At 40.0% G+C, this 15,000-nt stretch overlaps 1 protein-coding gene across 1 annotated transcript in view; it reads left to right on the top strand.

Annotated features, from left to right (window-relative positions):
• Positions 1 to 3,312: 3,312 nt before the first annotated feature.
• The window catches only part of LOC138059966 (uncharacterized), a 20,557-nt gene continuing 8,869 nt past the window's right edge, over positions 3,313 to 15,000 (top strand). Inside the window, exons 1-9 of the mRNA XM_068905629.1 lie at positions 3,313 to 3,448; positions 4,254 to 4,479; positions 5,561 to 5,748; positions 6,033 to 6,116; positions 7,155 to 7,217; positions 10,267 to 10,325; positions 11,442 to 11,707; positions 11,939 to 12,515; positions 14,948 to 15,000. The exon at positions 14,948 to 15,000 is cut by the window's right edge and continues 1,685 nt beyond it. Of these exons, the coding sequence (XP_068761730.1) occupies positions 4,272 to 4,479; positions 5,561 to 5,748; positions 6,033 to 6,116; positions 7,155 to 7,217; positions 10,267 to 10,325; positions 11,442 to 11,707; positions 11,939 to 12,515; positions 14,948 to 15,000 (1,498 nt within the window). The 5' untranslated portion in view covers positions 3,313 to 3,448; positions 4,254 to 4,271. The remainder of the gene's footprint in view (positions 3,449 to 4,253; positions 4,480 to 5,560; positions 5,749 to 6,032; positions 6,117 to 7,154; positions 7,218 to 10,266; positions 10,326 to 11,441; positions 11,708 to 11,938; positions 12,516 to 14,947) is intronic.

Raw genomic sequence — 15,000 nt, 5'->3', positions numbered from 1 at the left:
AGGCTTTGCATACTAAAGACGTCCTTTTTGAAATTTTGGTAAATTTGTTCTTTTCCTACTAACCACTGACGAGAAATGCATGCAGTTCTTCTTGTTGATCGACTAGGACCTTACTGCATGTTTAGCTCTTGCTTAACACAGCTAGTTTAGTTTTGAAACTTACTCTCTGGTTTCTGCCACGGCCACCGCCAAGCATGGGCCAAAGTTCCAAAAAGAACGACAAATGCGAAGCAATTCATTTCGTAAGTCGTGGCGGGCGTGAGAGTTTTTTTTTTCCGATGAAGTTCGAGGCAGTTCGAGGTGATTATTCAGTTATCCACGATAACTTTGAGAAAAGGTTCTCTTGTGAATCAGTACATTATTCATAACTATATACATATAAGAAACAATACAAAAATGCCCAGCAGAAGCGTTGAATTCACAGTCATGAAAACGGCTATTTTAATTTGCAAATTTGAACAGGGTACTTTGAGGTTTCACAACACAGCAGTATAACTGTTTATAGACGATGGCAGTTGAAGCAATACAAAAATCCACAATACACGCAAAGAAATTCATGAAAAAAGGCTTTTTATTGTGCAAATTTGTATAAGCAGCCTTTATTCTTCCCGAAAACATTGAAATCATTTATGTGTTTTGCTAGATAGCCATTGATCAGCTGTAGCAGGAAGGGAATTTTGTTTCAAGCTTTAGTTAAAGTTAAATTTTGTCATCTAAGATTATAATTAGCGGTGTAAGAAAAAACAAACTGAGCTGTGGCGACTTAAATTAATGGCTATAGTGCCCAGTATTTGAAAGCATTCCGGAGCCAAACCGGCATGGGCTTTTGCTCAGGACAGTACATCCTGAACCCATGTGGTGTTCCCGTTGAATTGGCATAATATAATTCAGCAATATCAAGGAGATCAAGGCAGAAACATGAACATCTTTTGAATAACTCGGTCATTTCACTTTTTTATCCAAGCAATTCCCGACAATGGATTCCTTTCAGGTGACTAGAAATTCATCATTTTCCTCTAAAAGTTGCCCCCCTTTAAACTTGTCGACTGGTCATGATCTTTATTTTTAAGCAACGACGTCATCTTGAACGACAACGCGAAAAGATATGAATATTTAATTAAGTTTTGCGACCCTACATGACTAATCCCGGGGACTAATTAATCCCTCTCCTACGACAGCTCTGTACTCTTCTCATTTTGAGCGATACGTCACTGGTTTCATATAAGCAGGAAAACCCTTTAAAAAAACAACAACAACAACATTATACGTTCATAGATTAATATGAAAAAATTTTGAATGCGCTTTAAGTTATTGCGCAAAGATGTAGAGTTTGACTTAAGTGGCAAGAGGAGGGGTAATTTGCAAATATAAATCTCACTATTCCCTTATTTACATTATACCGTTTTTTTGACAAGAAATTACAAAAGGTCAGTTGTTTGCTACGAGAATAACAGCGAAAAAAGCACGACTTTGTCGCGAATTTTCTATAAAAAAAAACTTGTTCAGAAATCAAAAGTCTACGTTAACAGCACACGAGAGGGCTATTCCTTAGTATACCGCTGGAAGTCTTCTTCTCACTAGCTACTTTTTCCCCCGGCCGCGCTTCAGCCATTTGATGAGGGCCAGTCTCGTGCTTGTCAACTTGCCTCGTTCGCTGTGCCCAAAAAGAACTCTGGGTAATTCTGCCATTCCATGACAAGGGAAGATCCCCGTTTTCATTTCATAGATTTTTTTATAAGTGTCGGGTCACCCAGTCCTACCGGCAAAATACAGCATCGATTGAAGTTTTCAGCTTTCAAAACTTGCCCAAATTGTATCGGTAGGTGCTGGAATTCGTTCACAGAAAGGCCAGAGAAACAACTTCACTCGTCAACCGCCATGTTTACAACAGAGCATTTTCGACGTCCCAGTCTGCATGAAACCATCTCTCACCTCAGTTTTCCTTCAAAAGCTTGCCTTTACCCACAGTCCAGCTTAATGATGCCAGCCTGGGGGCTTCTGTACACGAACATGGCCCTAACATTCAGTTATCGAATGATAAACTTACCAGATTTGAGCCGAATCGCTGACTCCCCAAACACGAACCGTTTACATTTGTCACGTGATGCCCAGACCTGAGCCCATATTGACCGAAAACCGCAGATGCTTCAATGAGGATGTTTTGTTGAATTCAGCTGAACCGTTTATCGCCAAAAAAATGTAGTAAAAAATAGCAAGCACCTGCCGCCACTTGGGACGTAAGACGAGGAGGAGGAGGTAAAAATCTTTGTTCTGCGAGTTGGGTTGTCCTACAAAAATCCCGCTGGACCAAGTGATCTATAAGTGTCTGCCAGGACTTTGCATTATAATGTATACCATTGTTGTAGCGTTACCCATGATGCTTTGAGTGGATTAAAGATGCCTTGTGTTGTTCATTCATGATCGATTTAAGCAATAGGGGAGTTTTTCCGTGTTTCAATTGCGTCATTTAAACACGAAGAGCAGTTGATTGAGAACGCGCATGTCAACTCATGACCAATCAAAATTTGTGTGATGCCACAGACGTGTTTTCATACTCTTATCTAAACACAGCTATTGACCAATGAGAGTGCACGTACTATCCTAATTGTTTTATAAATGTTACATGCAGCACTCTCACAGGACTCTGAGTTAAGTAATCAGTAAAAGAAAGGAGAATATGTTCAGGTAACTTCATATAAAACTATATAATTTTTGTATAATTATGCAGTATAAGGTTATCTGTTAAAAACGGGTCGCTTTGCACTTTAAAATTGCCAGTTATTGTCAAATTTCAGAGATAAGTAATTTTTGGGGGAAGTCTCAGTAGTTTTAGGGATAAGAGATGACTAAAACCACCCTGACAGGGCCTCACTTAGGTAAGCTCAGAGTAATTGAAAGCCATGGATCATTTTAGTAGCGCGCTTTATTTCTGTTCAAACTTCGGCAACTGTAATTTTAAAGTTAGGCTGTTAGAAAGGTGGGGTATACAATCTCGGCTTCCATTTTTTAGCCAACCGTATAACCATTCGAAGTCCTACCAGGCCACGCCACATTTCCTTAACGCTCTCAATGCGTATAAACGCTTATTAGCTCTTGCAAGAACATAGTCGCAGTGCATATTCCAGGAAAGGTCACTAGAAATAAATACGCCTAACAACTTGTAGTGACAAACCCTCTCAATTACACGGCCAGATAAACACAGGGGAGTTGCCGGGAAGGGCTGATATTCAACATAACAGGTGATGCCCACGTTTCTGTTCAACAGTTCAGCGGTACTTCAATAAGTAGTTACACTTCAATAACCCTACTTAAAGTACCAACCTGAACAAAATGGCGAACCATGTATGGTGGGACAAAGATGGTTATCGCAACTCAATTATAAATTATACCACAAGAAATTTGCGGCTGTCAATTTGGGAATGAAACGATTTTAAATCAAAATTTTGAGGTAAGTGAAAAGCTATCATTCTTTTACTGTTAAGTGTTTCAAGCCTAAGAGTGTAATGAGCTTTGTGCCAAATTCCTCGCGCGGTTTTCCCGATCTCACAACTTGAGCTTCAATACGTTCATTCTAATTTGTAGTTTATGCCTAAAATTGCCTAACTTTGGCTAAATTACATAAAAACAGGATCACTTATTTTGATATCATGCATTATCAGAGGTTCCAATTGTTAAGTCACGTTTTAGAAGGGCCTGCTGCAAATTGGTGTGGGTCATACCATTTAATTTAATCACAGCCCCCACCCACCCCTCCCCCCCCCAATACGTCTTCCCCCATCCCCCTCTATGGATGTCGAATTCAATTGTTTCTCAAAGAAGTCGACAAAGTGTTAACGCTTGGGATAATTTTTTCAAAGCTGCCGTCAAAATATTGGTACAACTGAGTTGAAGGATGGGACAAGAGAATATTTGGCTTGAGGTCATAACATACAGACCGAGTGTACATAACATGTGCTATACCAAGAGCAAAATATTTTTCTTCCAGGTGTTTCATATTTTAGCTTGGGATTAATGTTATTATCACAAAGTAATGTAGATTCTAGTTTGGAAAGCTCAGTCACAGAAACTTACTTTCTTTGTTTTCACTGTTGTCTCAAAGTTAATGCTGACAACACAAAAAATATTTACCAAACGTCACCTTGAACCCACTCATGTTACCCTATAATGCAGATCTTGAGGGGAAGGTTGGGGATGTCTGACATTTGAATTAGATAAGTTACTTTTTAAATATTTCTTGGCTGTTACATCTCCAGTAATTGTTGGATCATGAAATGGACAGTGACAGTAGTGATGAAGATTTTGAAGGATTTGTTTTGAGTCCAGAAGAAAAGGCAAGTTATGAATTCTGGTCCAGGAAAAGGTGTTCGGCTACTAAGGTTTTGTACAGTGACTCCGATGAAGACACAAATGGAGATGACGATGATGATGATGATGATGATGAAGAGATTGATGACAGCGGTGACAATGAAGAAGTTGTTGGTGTGTATGTTATTTACAGTAGGCATTGTTTCAGACAACTCTTACGTCGAGTACCAGACCAAGTATAACACCTGGTTCTGCCTTTTGGATTTCAAAGCTATGTTAACTAAACAATAATTGACCCAAGTTTTAAGTTCTGATTTTAAAAAAGACACCTGTTTATTTTGACTGGAATTTTATTGTTTATTGGTTCGCCATTACTGACTTTAAAATCTTGAGAGAGCCAGGTCGAGGAGAAAAATGACGTCAAAGAATTATGGATTCTAATTTGGGAATGATGATGATGATGATGATAATAATAGAGATAATTATTATTATGATAAAGATGATGATAAAGAATCCAACCACACCCATCCCAGCATCCCCCCCAAAAAGATTGATTTATAATGATTATTGAGTAAATTTAAGTTGTTAAAGAGGTAATAATCATGTCACCTTTATCTGAATTTCATTTCTCCATGAGCTAGAACACTTACATACATGTAAAAGCTTTTTATGCAGTGTGAATTTGATGGCTAATAGCCAATCACTACCTGTTTGACTGGGCTGCTTGATCAACGTTTTCAAAAGCTCCAAAGTTTGTTGAGATGGTTCTGTAGAATGCTGTGCCCGCGATTTACGCAGAAGTAACACCGTTGGTAATGGCGTTGTGTTGAAATTTTTATAGCTATAATCCACAGACAGGAAAACATAATTTGATTTAATCTACATGTTTTCGCAGGAAAGCAATCGCAGATGTTCCTTAATGTGAATTGCTTGTTTATTTATTCACATCTTTTTCAGAAATGAGCTCACCAAGATGGAAGTTTTAGTCGCATTGGTGACCATATTGGTCGCAATTTCGATCCCTGGAGTAGGCCTCTGTGCACATGCAGACATTGATAGTTAATCAAGTTACATTATTGACTCCTGGGTTGAAACTTTTTACAGTTGTGGTTACCCTGTGGTCACTTTTCCAAAATTATTTTGAACATTGAAAAAATATTTTGTTGTTACTGTAGATATCATCAATACACTTTTAAAGAGCATCATAACTGTTTGCTCTGTCAAGTCAAATGAATTTCTTTGCATTAATTCTTAGATATGGAAAATGAAGACGTGGAAGATCCAGTTGATGATGTAACTATGCAAGACTCTAGTGATGAGATGTCATCCGGTAACTCTGACCATTGTCCAGTGTGCTTGATGTCTCTCAAGGAACAACTTCTGGGAACACCAAATAACTGTCCACATGTGTTCTGTTTTGAATGCATACAAGAATGGGCAAAGGTGTGAGTCCAATCTCTTGTGCTGTGTCCATTTTGTAGGTGTGTACCGGGGTAAAAGAGGCTTGGCTTGTGATAATAAGAAATTCCTCCCCTTTTACCATAAATTACTCTTTACTGTATCTTTTCTATTCTGACAGCCATTTTTATAATGTAATAAGTTGTGATGAAGTACTCCCAACTGCATGTATTTGCATTTTTTTGTACTAACTTAGATAAATGACACCTATAAACTAATTTGTTGCATTCGCATCATGAGGTTTAATATTGTGCTATATTTTATTGCAGAATGCCACCACTTGCCCAGTTGGAAGGCTTCCTTTTACGGAAATATTGGTTCATGCGACAAAGAAAGGACCCGTTTTGCAAAGGGTACATGTACTTTGAAACTGTCATATAAATGTTTTGCTATGGTTCTGATATTATTATGTTAAGAGTAAACTCTGCCCTTGTATCTGTTATGTATGTTTACATTTGAATCTTTTGACAATGGGGAGGACTGGGTTTGGATGAGGAGAATGAGGTGGGTCCAAGGTTGGGTTTCAAGGATTTTTCAAAGGGGGGGTCACACTGTGTCAAACAGAGGGTACTCGCATTTTCGCAACCTGAATATTGTAGGTTGTTTGAGTAAAAAACGGCTTACAAAGGGGGGGTCACAGGCACCCCATGGACCCTCCCCCCCTAGCTATGCCCTTGTTTCACCTCCTTGTTATGATCCCTTGCTACTGTACTCTTGAGTGCTCCAAGGAGGACTGGAACCTGTGACATTCCAGTTACTAGTTTAGGTGTTCTAGCACTGAGCTAAACAACAGACTTGTTGGAGCGAGGCCAATAGACCAGGGCCCGGTTCATCGAAAGTCGATTAACTTAATCCAGGATTAGCGTAAACTTTTGTTTCATGTCTGTGAAGTTTTCTTTTGCTTATTTTTGTTTTTCAAGATTGACTTCTTATAATGTACAGTTTTGCCGAATATCAACGCTGAACAGAATTTGGGAGTAGAGAGAAAAATTCTTTGGTTAATTTTTAATCTGGGATTAGCGTTCAACCAGACCCGGAGGTACTTTCCTTTTGTTAGAACTGCAGATATATCCAGGATCGACCCTGACTAGATGCACTCAGATTTCGATGAGCATTGCAAAGTGTCCGCCCCCTCCTCCCTTCCCCCCCTCCCACCCCCCTCCCCCCCTCCCTTCTTTGACAAGAAAGAGTGGAAACACCAGCAACTCATTCAAAACTGGCACCGAATTTTGAAGTTCACCCCATAATAGTATTTTCTGCAGACTGGAAGTCGTATTGCACGGTTACCTACATACATAGTCTTAGAGCACAACTTCGAGAACGAGTACAAGTTGTACTTGTACGCGCACTCGCTGCCGATGCTAACCGTGACATTCTCTATTTTGTCACAGATTCCAGTTGAGCAACGGCAGGGTGACGAAGATGAAGAGGAAGATGATCCAACTAATTGCGAGGTATATTACCCTGTTTAAGATATCAGATTTCCGGGGCCCATTTCTTCAAAAGCTGATTAACACTACACTTAAATACCAAATTTGCTTGTCATAAAAGACCTCACATTGTAATTTTATGCTGAAGGAAAGCAAAAGTCAAAAATTCAAAATTAGAAGCTGAAAATCTTTTGGTACCGGTAACTGTTTTTGATCAGAAATATAAACTGCAAATTAAGTTTCCAGTAAGTTTTCAGGATTAGCTTTTAAGAGAACCTTCACTTCGACGTATGAATAATTTTAAACCCAACAAAAATAATAATGTTTGCAATCAAATTTGTTTGACAATCATCTTCAGAAATGTGTTTGCGTCGAGAAAACAAGTGAATGTCAGAATCACTTATTTTCACTTTTAAATTTCCCAGGCGCCGCCATCTTGAATAATTGTGCCATATTACGGTTACCCTTATTGTTTTCACACAAAGAGCTTTTCAGCTTTGGAACGATAGGGCAACCGTGAAGTGTCACAACTATTCAAGATGATGGCGCCCTGGAAATTTGAAACCCAAAACAAGAGTTTTTGAATTTCATTTATTTTGGATACAAACGTAATCATTGCAAAAACTTAGAACAATTTTGATTGTAAACATTATGTTCTTTGGTTAATATAGCCTAAAAATGCAGGCTATACTAACCCCCAAAAAATCTACCCCCAAAAAATGGCGTCTGCGAACTCGAGCTGCAAAGCGATTTCTGTGACGTAACTACTTTTGTTTGTGTTTTTTTTTTTCGGCCAATCACGTTGCATGAGAGAAGAGAGAGTCGGGTGATCTTCGCGCATTTCGTGTAATCGTTGTCACTAGCGAACCTTTGCAACGAAAAACTATGAGTGAAACGGCAAAGAAATAAGATTCCCTGTGGTGGCGAATGTTGCATTCTTTGACGGACAAAATGTTTGGTTGCAAAAGAGAAGATAAATGGATTTCGTAAGAGTGTTTTGGACATTTCCTCTTTGATACTTTTAGCCGATTTATGTGAGCTAACTGCCGCACGAAACGCTATTATCGACCCATACGATACAAGAATGCCCTTCGTAACGTGGACGAACTGGAAGACTAAATTAAAAGACAGTTTGACGGTGACATTGCTCTTCGAGTTAAGAGATCGGCTTAAGATTAAAGCAGCGCACTGGAGGCGAAGAAATGTCTGAGTCCAGAAAAGCAACCAGTATAATCGCCCCGATCGCATTTGTAAGCCCCGGAATATGCATAAGGTGGATTGCGTTTGGAATTCTTAACCCTTCACCGATCCTAACGATTGTTTTTTCACCACCAAGACCACAAAACGTCGTTAAAGAAGCCTTTGGAAGTTTCGGTGAGAGCTTAATGTATAAATAATTACATTAACACCGCTTCCTAATGCGGAAACTCAAGGCGCTAACTTGAAGCCATTGTCTCTTCCAGATTCAGAGAAAAAGAGACCAAAGGACATCTTACTGTAGAATATTCTAGTAAAACAATCCGAAAGAATTGGCGATGGGTAAATCACAATCACAATATTTTTCCCAGAAGAGCACCGCACGGTCCAAAACAGCAAGGACTTTCCAAATCGTGTAGGTAAATTGACGAAAATATCGCGTTTCTTCTAGGCCGCAATATACTTGATCGCATTTTCCTTGGTGGCTACTTAATTTTTTGATACCGAAAATCTCTCAATCTTTTTTAATATCCTCCATATTATTACCCGCCATTTATCTGAATTGTGTTTACGTGGACAACGTGCAAGTACTTTGCGTGTTCCATGCGTGAATGCGTGTTGGTTCTGGAGATTTATGAGCCAAATTCTTATTGGTTTAGAATTTTACGTCACAAAAATCGTTTTGCAACTCAAGTTTGCAGACGCTATTTTTCGGGGGAGAGAAACAACGGCCGGAAATATGGCTGCGTTTGCAGGCTATGGTTAAAATATACGTGAAAAAATTTCTCGGGTCTGTTTACCGTTCTGATTGGTCAAGAGCAGTGCAGTTCAGGAGTAACAACAGTGCAAAAAAGTGTAATACCAGTGCAAATTACACATCGAAATTCTGGATTATGCGTAGCTAATAAACAATAATAGCAGCTATTTTCTCGGTGGGTGAAAAAAGAGCCGAAAAATGCGCCTGCTCCCCGCAGGCTAATAAACAATAGGGTTTGTTCAGAACCAATCAATTTTTCCCTGATTGCATGATACGGCGTTTCTTCTGTTTCACCATCTCGAATTTTTCCATGTATATTATTAATAAGTAATCACATGATTTTTCTTGTGCAATTTGGAGTAAATAAGCACTTGCGAATTTTTGCATAGAGTACAAATTGTACTCGCCCTACGGGCTTGTGCAATTTTGGTCGTCTTTGAAAAAATTTACTCGTGCTTATTTATTCCAAATTGCACTCGAAATCATGTGATTACCTATACTTAAAGTCATTTTCTTATTTTCTTAGTGGAGGTTCTCTTTAATTGGCCTTTGAGCAACTGGGCCCAGGAGTCTCTTCTTTTGTTTTTGTAACAATGATGTTCAAACAATGGAAAGGATTTCTAAATCAATTTGAGTACACTTTTGCTTCATATGCAAAGTTGAGGCGAAACAAACTTTACGTACGACCCAAGAGTTGATGAAAATGCCGGGTACTGTAGATCGTCGGTCATAATAAGGCTTCTTTAATGCCTTGATCTTAATTGTGGGGACCTTTAGATCGGAGGAAGAGGACGACTACGACAACGAGTTTTCCGTTCTGGGCATGCGCACTTTGAAAATTTGTCGGCCTCCAAACCTCATGCGCATGTTCAGTACGGCAGACTCGTACTCGTACCGTCCTCGTCCTCCGATCTAAAGGTCCGTAAAATTCCGATCAAGTGTAAGCAGCTTAGGACAGCCGTAACTTTAGGATGGTTTATTCGCTGAAAATTGGCCTCCAGCAGTTTGCAAGTGACCCAGAGAAGACATACACAAAAATAGCTTACGTTATCCATAAAATCACTTACAGCGTTTTAAAAAAGGTTAATTTCCTTCTTTTCTGTTATATGTGAACAAAAGGTTTGTGGCGAGTGTGACAGAGAAGACAGAATGCTGTTATGTGATGGTTGTGATAACGGGTGAGTGATGATTCCTGTATGTTGCATTCACTTCAAACGAAAGGGCAAAACAAGTTATTTGGTGCAAGCCCTGCAGATCAGGGAAGGGTGGCTGGATTATTTTAAGAGATCTTCTCTACAACTAAATGTGACTGGAGTACCCCTGGAAGGTGGGGGGGGGAGGAGGGGGGACCCGAGTTATTATGCAGGTTGACTTTGTTATTATGTTTTTTTTTTTCAATTGTTCCAAGAGATGTTTCTCTGAAAACCAGCTTTTGCTTAACAAGAAATTGGCCAGTTATAGCAAGCCACTATGTTTAGTTCGATCAAAGTAAGGTGACACACACTAACACCAACCCGGTGTGGCCAAAACATCACGCATGCGCACAACCATTTCACCCCTTTTGGGCCTCATGAGCATGGCACATGTATGGCATTACCACATGTATGACATGTGAAGCTGCCACTTAACGGGGTGCTAAACACATCCGGTTTGTTACGGTAGCTACGCCATGCTGTTAAGGCCCAAAAGGCCGAAACAGCGGTCCATGGCTGCTAATTGACCGGGTGGAATGGCTGTGCGCATCCGTGATGTGCTGGCCACGCCGGGTTGGTGTTGGCGTTTGTCACCTTGCTGTTAATGTTGTTCCCATTAAGGGCTTGCTTTTCACTTTTTCACAATAACTAAGAGTGGGTGGACGTCAATCAAATGTTCCCATGACAATGTTTACAACCCTTGTGGATTGTAACACTTTCACCTGGTCAATGAAAATATCAGCGGTACTTGAACTCCATTTGTTCACCGCCAGGGGTGAATGTCTTGGCTTCTCGATTTAGAAGTTCCAAAATTGTGATTTGATTTTAACTTATGTATTAGACTACACAGTATTTCTTACCTTTACACGTTTGTACCTGGGATTAATCGAAATTAATTTCGACTCTTTCGTTAATCTACGTTATTCCATCAAGAGTTTTGTCTCCATGCGTCAAGTGTGCACTCCGAAAAGGTGGACACCATCTTCGAAATCTGACAAAATGTTATAAATGCGATGCAAACAACAAAAGCCGTGGCGGTCCGCGGGATAGGGAATTTAACAAAAGTGCAATTTGTGATTTTCTGTCTCGCCCCGTTTTAAGATATCACATGGAATGCCTTACGCCACCCGTTGAGTTTGTGCCTCTCGATGAGTGGTACTGTCCAACATGTGGATCCCGCGAAGATGCCGAAGAAGAAGAAGAAGAAGAAGAAGAACGGGCATTCACAGACTCCGGGGAGCATTCTTCTGCTTGGACATCTGTCTGCGAGGACGCTGAAGACGTAATGGCGCCGGCTTCTCGTGGGAGACCACGGGGAAGACCGCGTGGAAGTACTGCAAGACGCTTTGCTATTTCGGAAAGACCAGGTTGTGTTTTTTTTTTCTTGCACACTTGTGTTTGCTTGTTTTGTCCATGGATATTACATTAGATCATCTTCTTATCTCTCACGACTTTGTTGTATCAGATCATCCTCCCTGGTCGAGCATCCGAACTCGCAATTTACAGCAAGGCCATGACTTCTACACCTATTAATAAGAGTACTTGATTTTTTGCGAATATATCTTAACATCAGCGATTAATACATCTGTTGCTTGCAGGCACACCTCGAGCTGCTCGAACGGTTGCCTCAACAAGACAACGAGGCACACTGGGAAGGGGACGAGCGAGAGGAAGTAGTCGAGCAAGAGGCCGAGGGCAAAGAAGGTCTAGCTCAAGAGGTAAATCAAGCTCAACAAAAAGGACATCTTCAGGCAAGGAAGTGAAACGAAAAAAGGCAGTTTCTCGAATAAAAAAATCTAAAAAAAAATATCGCAGTAAAAAGAAACGCTATTCCAAGAAAACAGGTGAGGTGAAATCTAAAAGGACAAGAAAGCGGAAGAAAGTTGAAGAAGATGAAGTTTCTCCTTTTATATACGAGCCAAAACGACGCGGGAAAACTGTCCACGCTCGTCTGTTGGAAAGTTTAAACTCTACAGGTCGCTCCTCTGAGATCGGGCGTTCTTCTTCTTCATCGTCTTCTTCAATGGCAAGGATACCTTTTACCAACCGGGTTGAACCAAGCTGTAGCTTTTCCCTGTTTGGAAACGCTTACGCCTTGCATCATTTTGACGTCCACGATGATGACCCTAAAACTACATCTCAGAAGGAAGACCAGGCTGCATCGCCATGGACAAGGTAACGTTCTCGGTAGAAATTATGGTTGTGTACGCTACTGGCGTAATTTCATTCAAAAAGGGGGACAATTTTAGGTATCATTAACTTTCAACGATCACTATTGTTTTGTCACGTCACACAACGATCCCTCGACGTGATTATTGCATGACGAAAAGGCCTTTTTAGTGGGCAATGGTTCTGTTGGCTCAATTTCCCTTTTGCGAGCCGTAAGGAGTCATCCCTCGCGACTTTGTCCAACTTAAGGTTCCGGTTTTTTCTTTAAATGAAACTCGTTTGTTTTACTTTAACTCGATCCATCTGGTTACCTGAAAACAAACGAAACCTGGCCCCAGTTGTTCAAGCGATGGATAGCGCTATCCACCGGATAAATCATTATCCAGGGGAAAAACACAAGCAAAAACAATTGAGTTATCAAGCGGATAGTGATTTAGCCGATGGATAACGCGATCCACCCTTTGAAAAACTGGGGCCTGAGCGAAAGGTACCGGAACATTCCGAGTCATCATATAGTCCCTGTTAACTATCTCCTTGTTTGTTTGGTTTCCTCCATGGCGTGATCAGGTTCTCTGATAACTGCCTGGAAATTGTATTGTCTGACGAAAAAGACTCTGTAAAAGTAAGACAATTTATTTGATCTTTCGCTTAAAGTGCCCCTGTGATCAAAAAAACCACTTCCTTTTTTCCTTCAGATTTTGAAAGTGTGTTTTCTAAACACCTGACTGGCAAAATTATGAGCTTTGATTTTTATCCAAATGCTGTTTACTTTGAGTGTAAGTTTTGGATTTAACGATCCGCCATTACTCACGTTCAAAACTGACCGATTGGACTTCAGACGGTTGGATCCAGGGAAAAGTGACGTCAGAGGCTCACTAGCTTAAAATTTCAGCGTGTGAACGCAGCTTATTATATATGCAAAGCGTGAGTTTAAAAGTCTGAAAGCCCAAAACCCCCGTGCTGCATATTAATTCTGCGGCGTACACACGTATTGCATTCTTAAACTAGTGAGCCTTTGACGTCATTTTCTCCTCGATCCAGCTCTCTCAAGAACATAATGTTAGAAATGGCGGACCATTAAATAGGAAAATTACAGTTAAAATAAAGAGGTGTCTTTTTGAAATCAAGGCTTAAAACGTGGGTCACTTAGTGTTTTGTTAACATAGTTTTGAAGTCCAAAGAAAAATATGAATTGATTTTTTGGTCACAGGGGAGGACTCTGTTTGTTGTTTCTTTTCTTTTCTTTTTTTTTTTTTGGCTCTACGTGGCAATGCTCCGTCAAGTTCTAATCCTCTTGCCACAAAATTATCTGCCAGTTCTCCTTTGAGATAATGTCATGAGAAATTTGTACATGTAATAGGACTACATGCTGTCCAATTTGGAAATAATTGCATGAGAAAAATTTGAGGACAGAAAAGAATTGGACGTGGCCTTAGGCCGCGTCCAATTTGGCAGTGCGAGGATTTTTTTGCATCCAATTGTTTCCAAATTGGACAAGCGTGTAGTCCAGTTGCCTATTAATTATATAGCTAGCAAGTTGTAATTGGGCATTGCTCAGTCAAGCTATTATCCTTATAAAGAAAAGCAAAGTAAAATATTGTGATTTATTTCCAAAATATTAGCTGAACTCCAGAGGAATTCTTCGTCTGCTTCACTAATTGAAGCACGAGAGGCATTTTTTCGCTTTCCGTAACCCTTCGCTCGTAATTTTTTTCTTTTCACTTCAAGTTGTTGCCTTGAATTTGCAAATTCACGATCTCGCAAAATACTGTAGTTTTCTGCCGCAGTTTTTCAAATGACGGTCCAATGAGCACTGCATGACGGCCAAACTTTCTGGTTCGTATTCGTGACCGTCCTTTGTTTCTAATTTTAGCGAAAAAACGGCAAAGAACTGCATCTGCAATAGCTCATGACGAGGGATATCTTCCAATTTTCTCGCTTCGCTACGCTGCGCTTTCCACGCTTTGAAAACATTCAGCCAAGTTTTTGTACTCTTGGAGGTGTTTTAGTCTTGGATTTTGCCTCTCAGGTTGGCAAGCTCTTCTTCTGCATGGTAACTTTGGAAATCTCATTTGCGTTGATATCGCTGAAAAAGTCCAGAGAAATGGAAAAATTTGGCAAATCTCCGTGGCTAAACAACTGAAAACAGAGACAACAGCGCTGACGCTATGCTTTGTGCTGATTGGCTACTTTCTATTACCTATTGTATTTTCTGGAATTTGATTGGCTCAGTCAAACTGTCCTATATTTTCTAAATTGGGCAGTTTGCCTATATTTTAAGGAAAATGCTAACAATTTCGGATTAACTACCAGCTATGTAATTGTGGTACAAATTTCTGTTCTTTTTTTTTCTTGTCACCTACTCTGTAAAGACTTGTTGATATTATTAAAGGTAAAGAGCTATGTAGCCATTAAGGAAACTTTTCCTTTATCTTCAGTGCCCAATCAAGTAACCCAGATGTCCTGGGTTCCATATTTGAAGACCTGGATA

This window comes from Montipora capricornis, chromosome 8 (genome assembly GCF_036669925.1).
Source record: "Montipora capricornis isolate CH-2021 chromosome 8, ASM3666992v2, whole genome shotgun sequence".
NCBI classification, from domain to species: Eukaryota; Metazoa; Cnidaria; class Anthozoa; order Scleractinia; family Acroporidae; genus Montipora; species Montipora capricornis.
The sequence above is the reverse complement of the archived record's forward strand: the minus strand, read 5'-3'. Positions and strand labels throughout refer to the sequence as shown.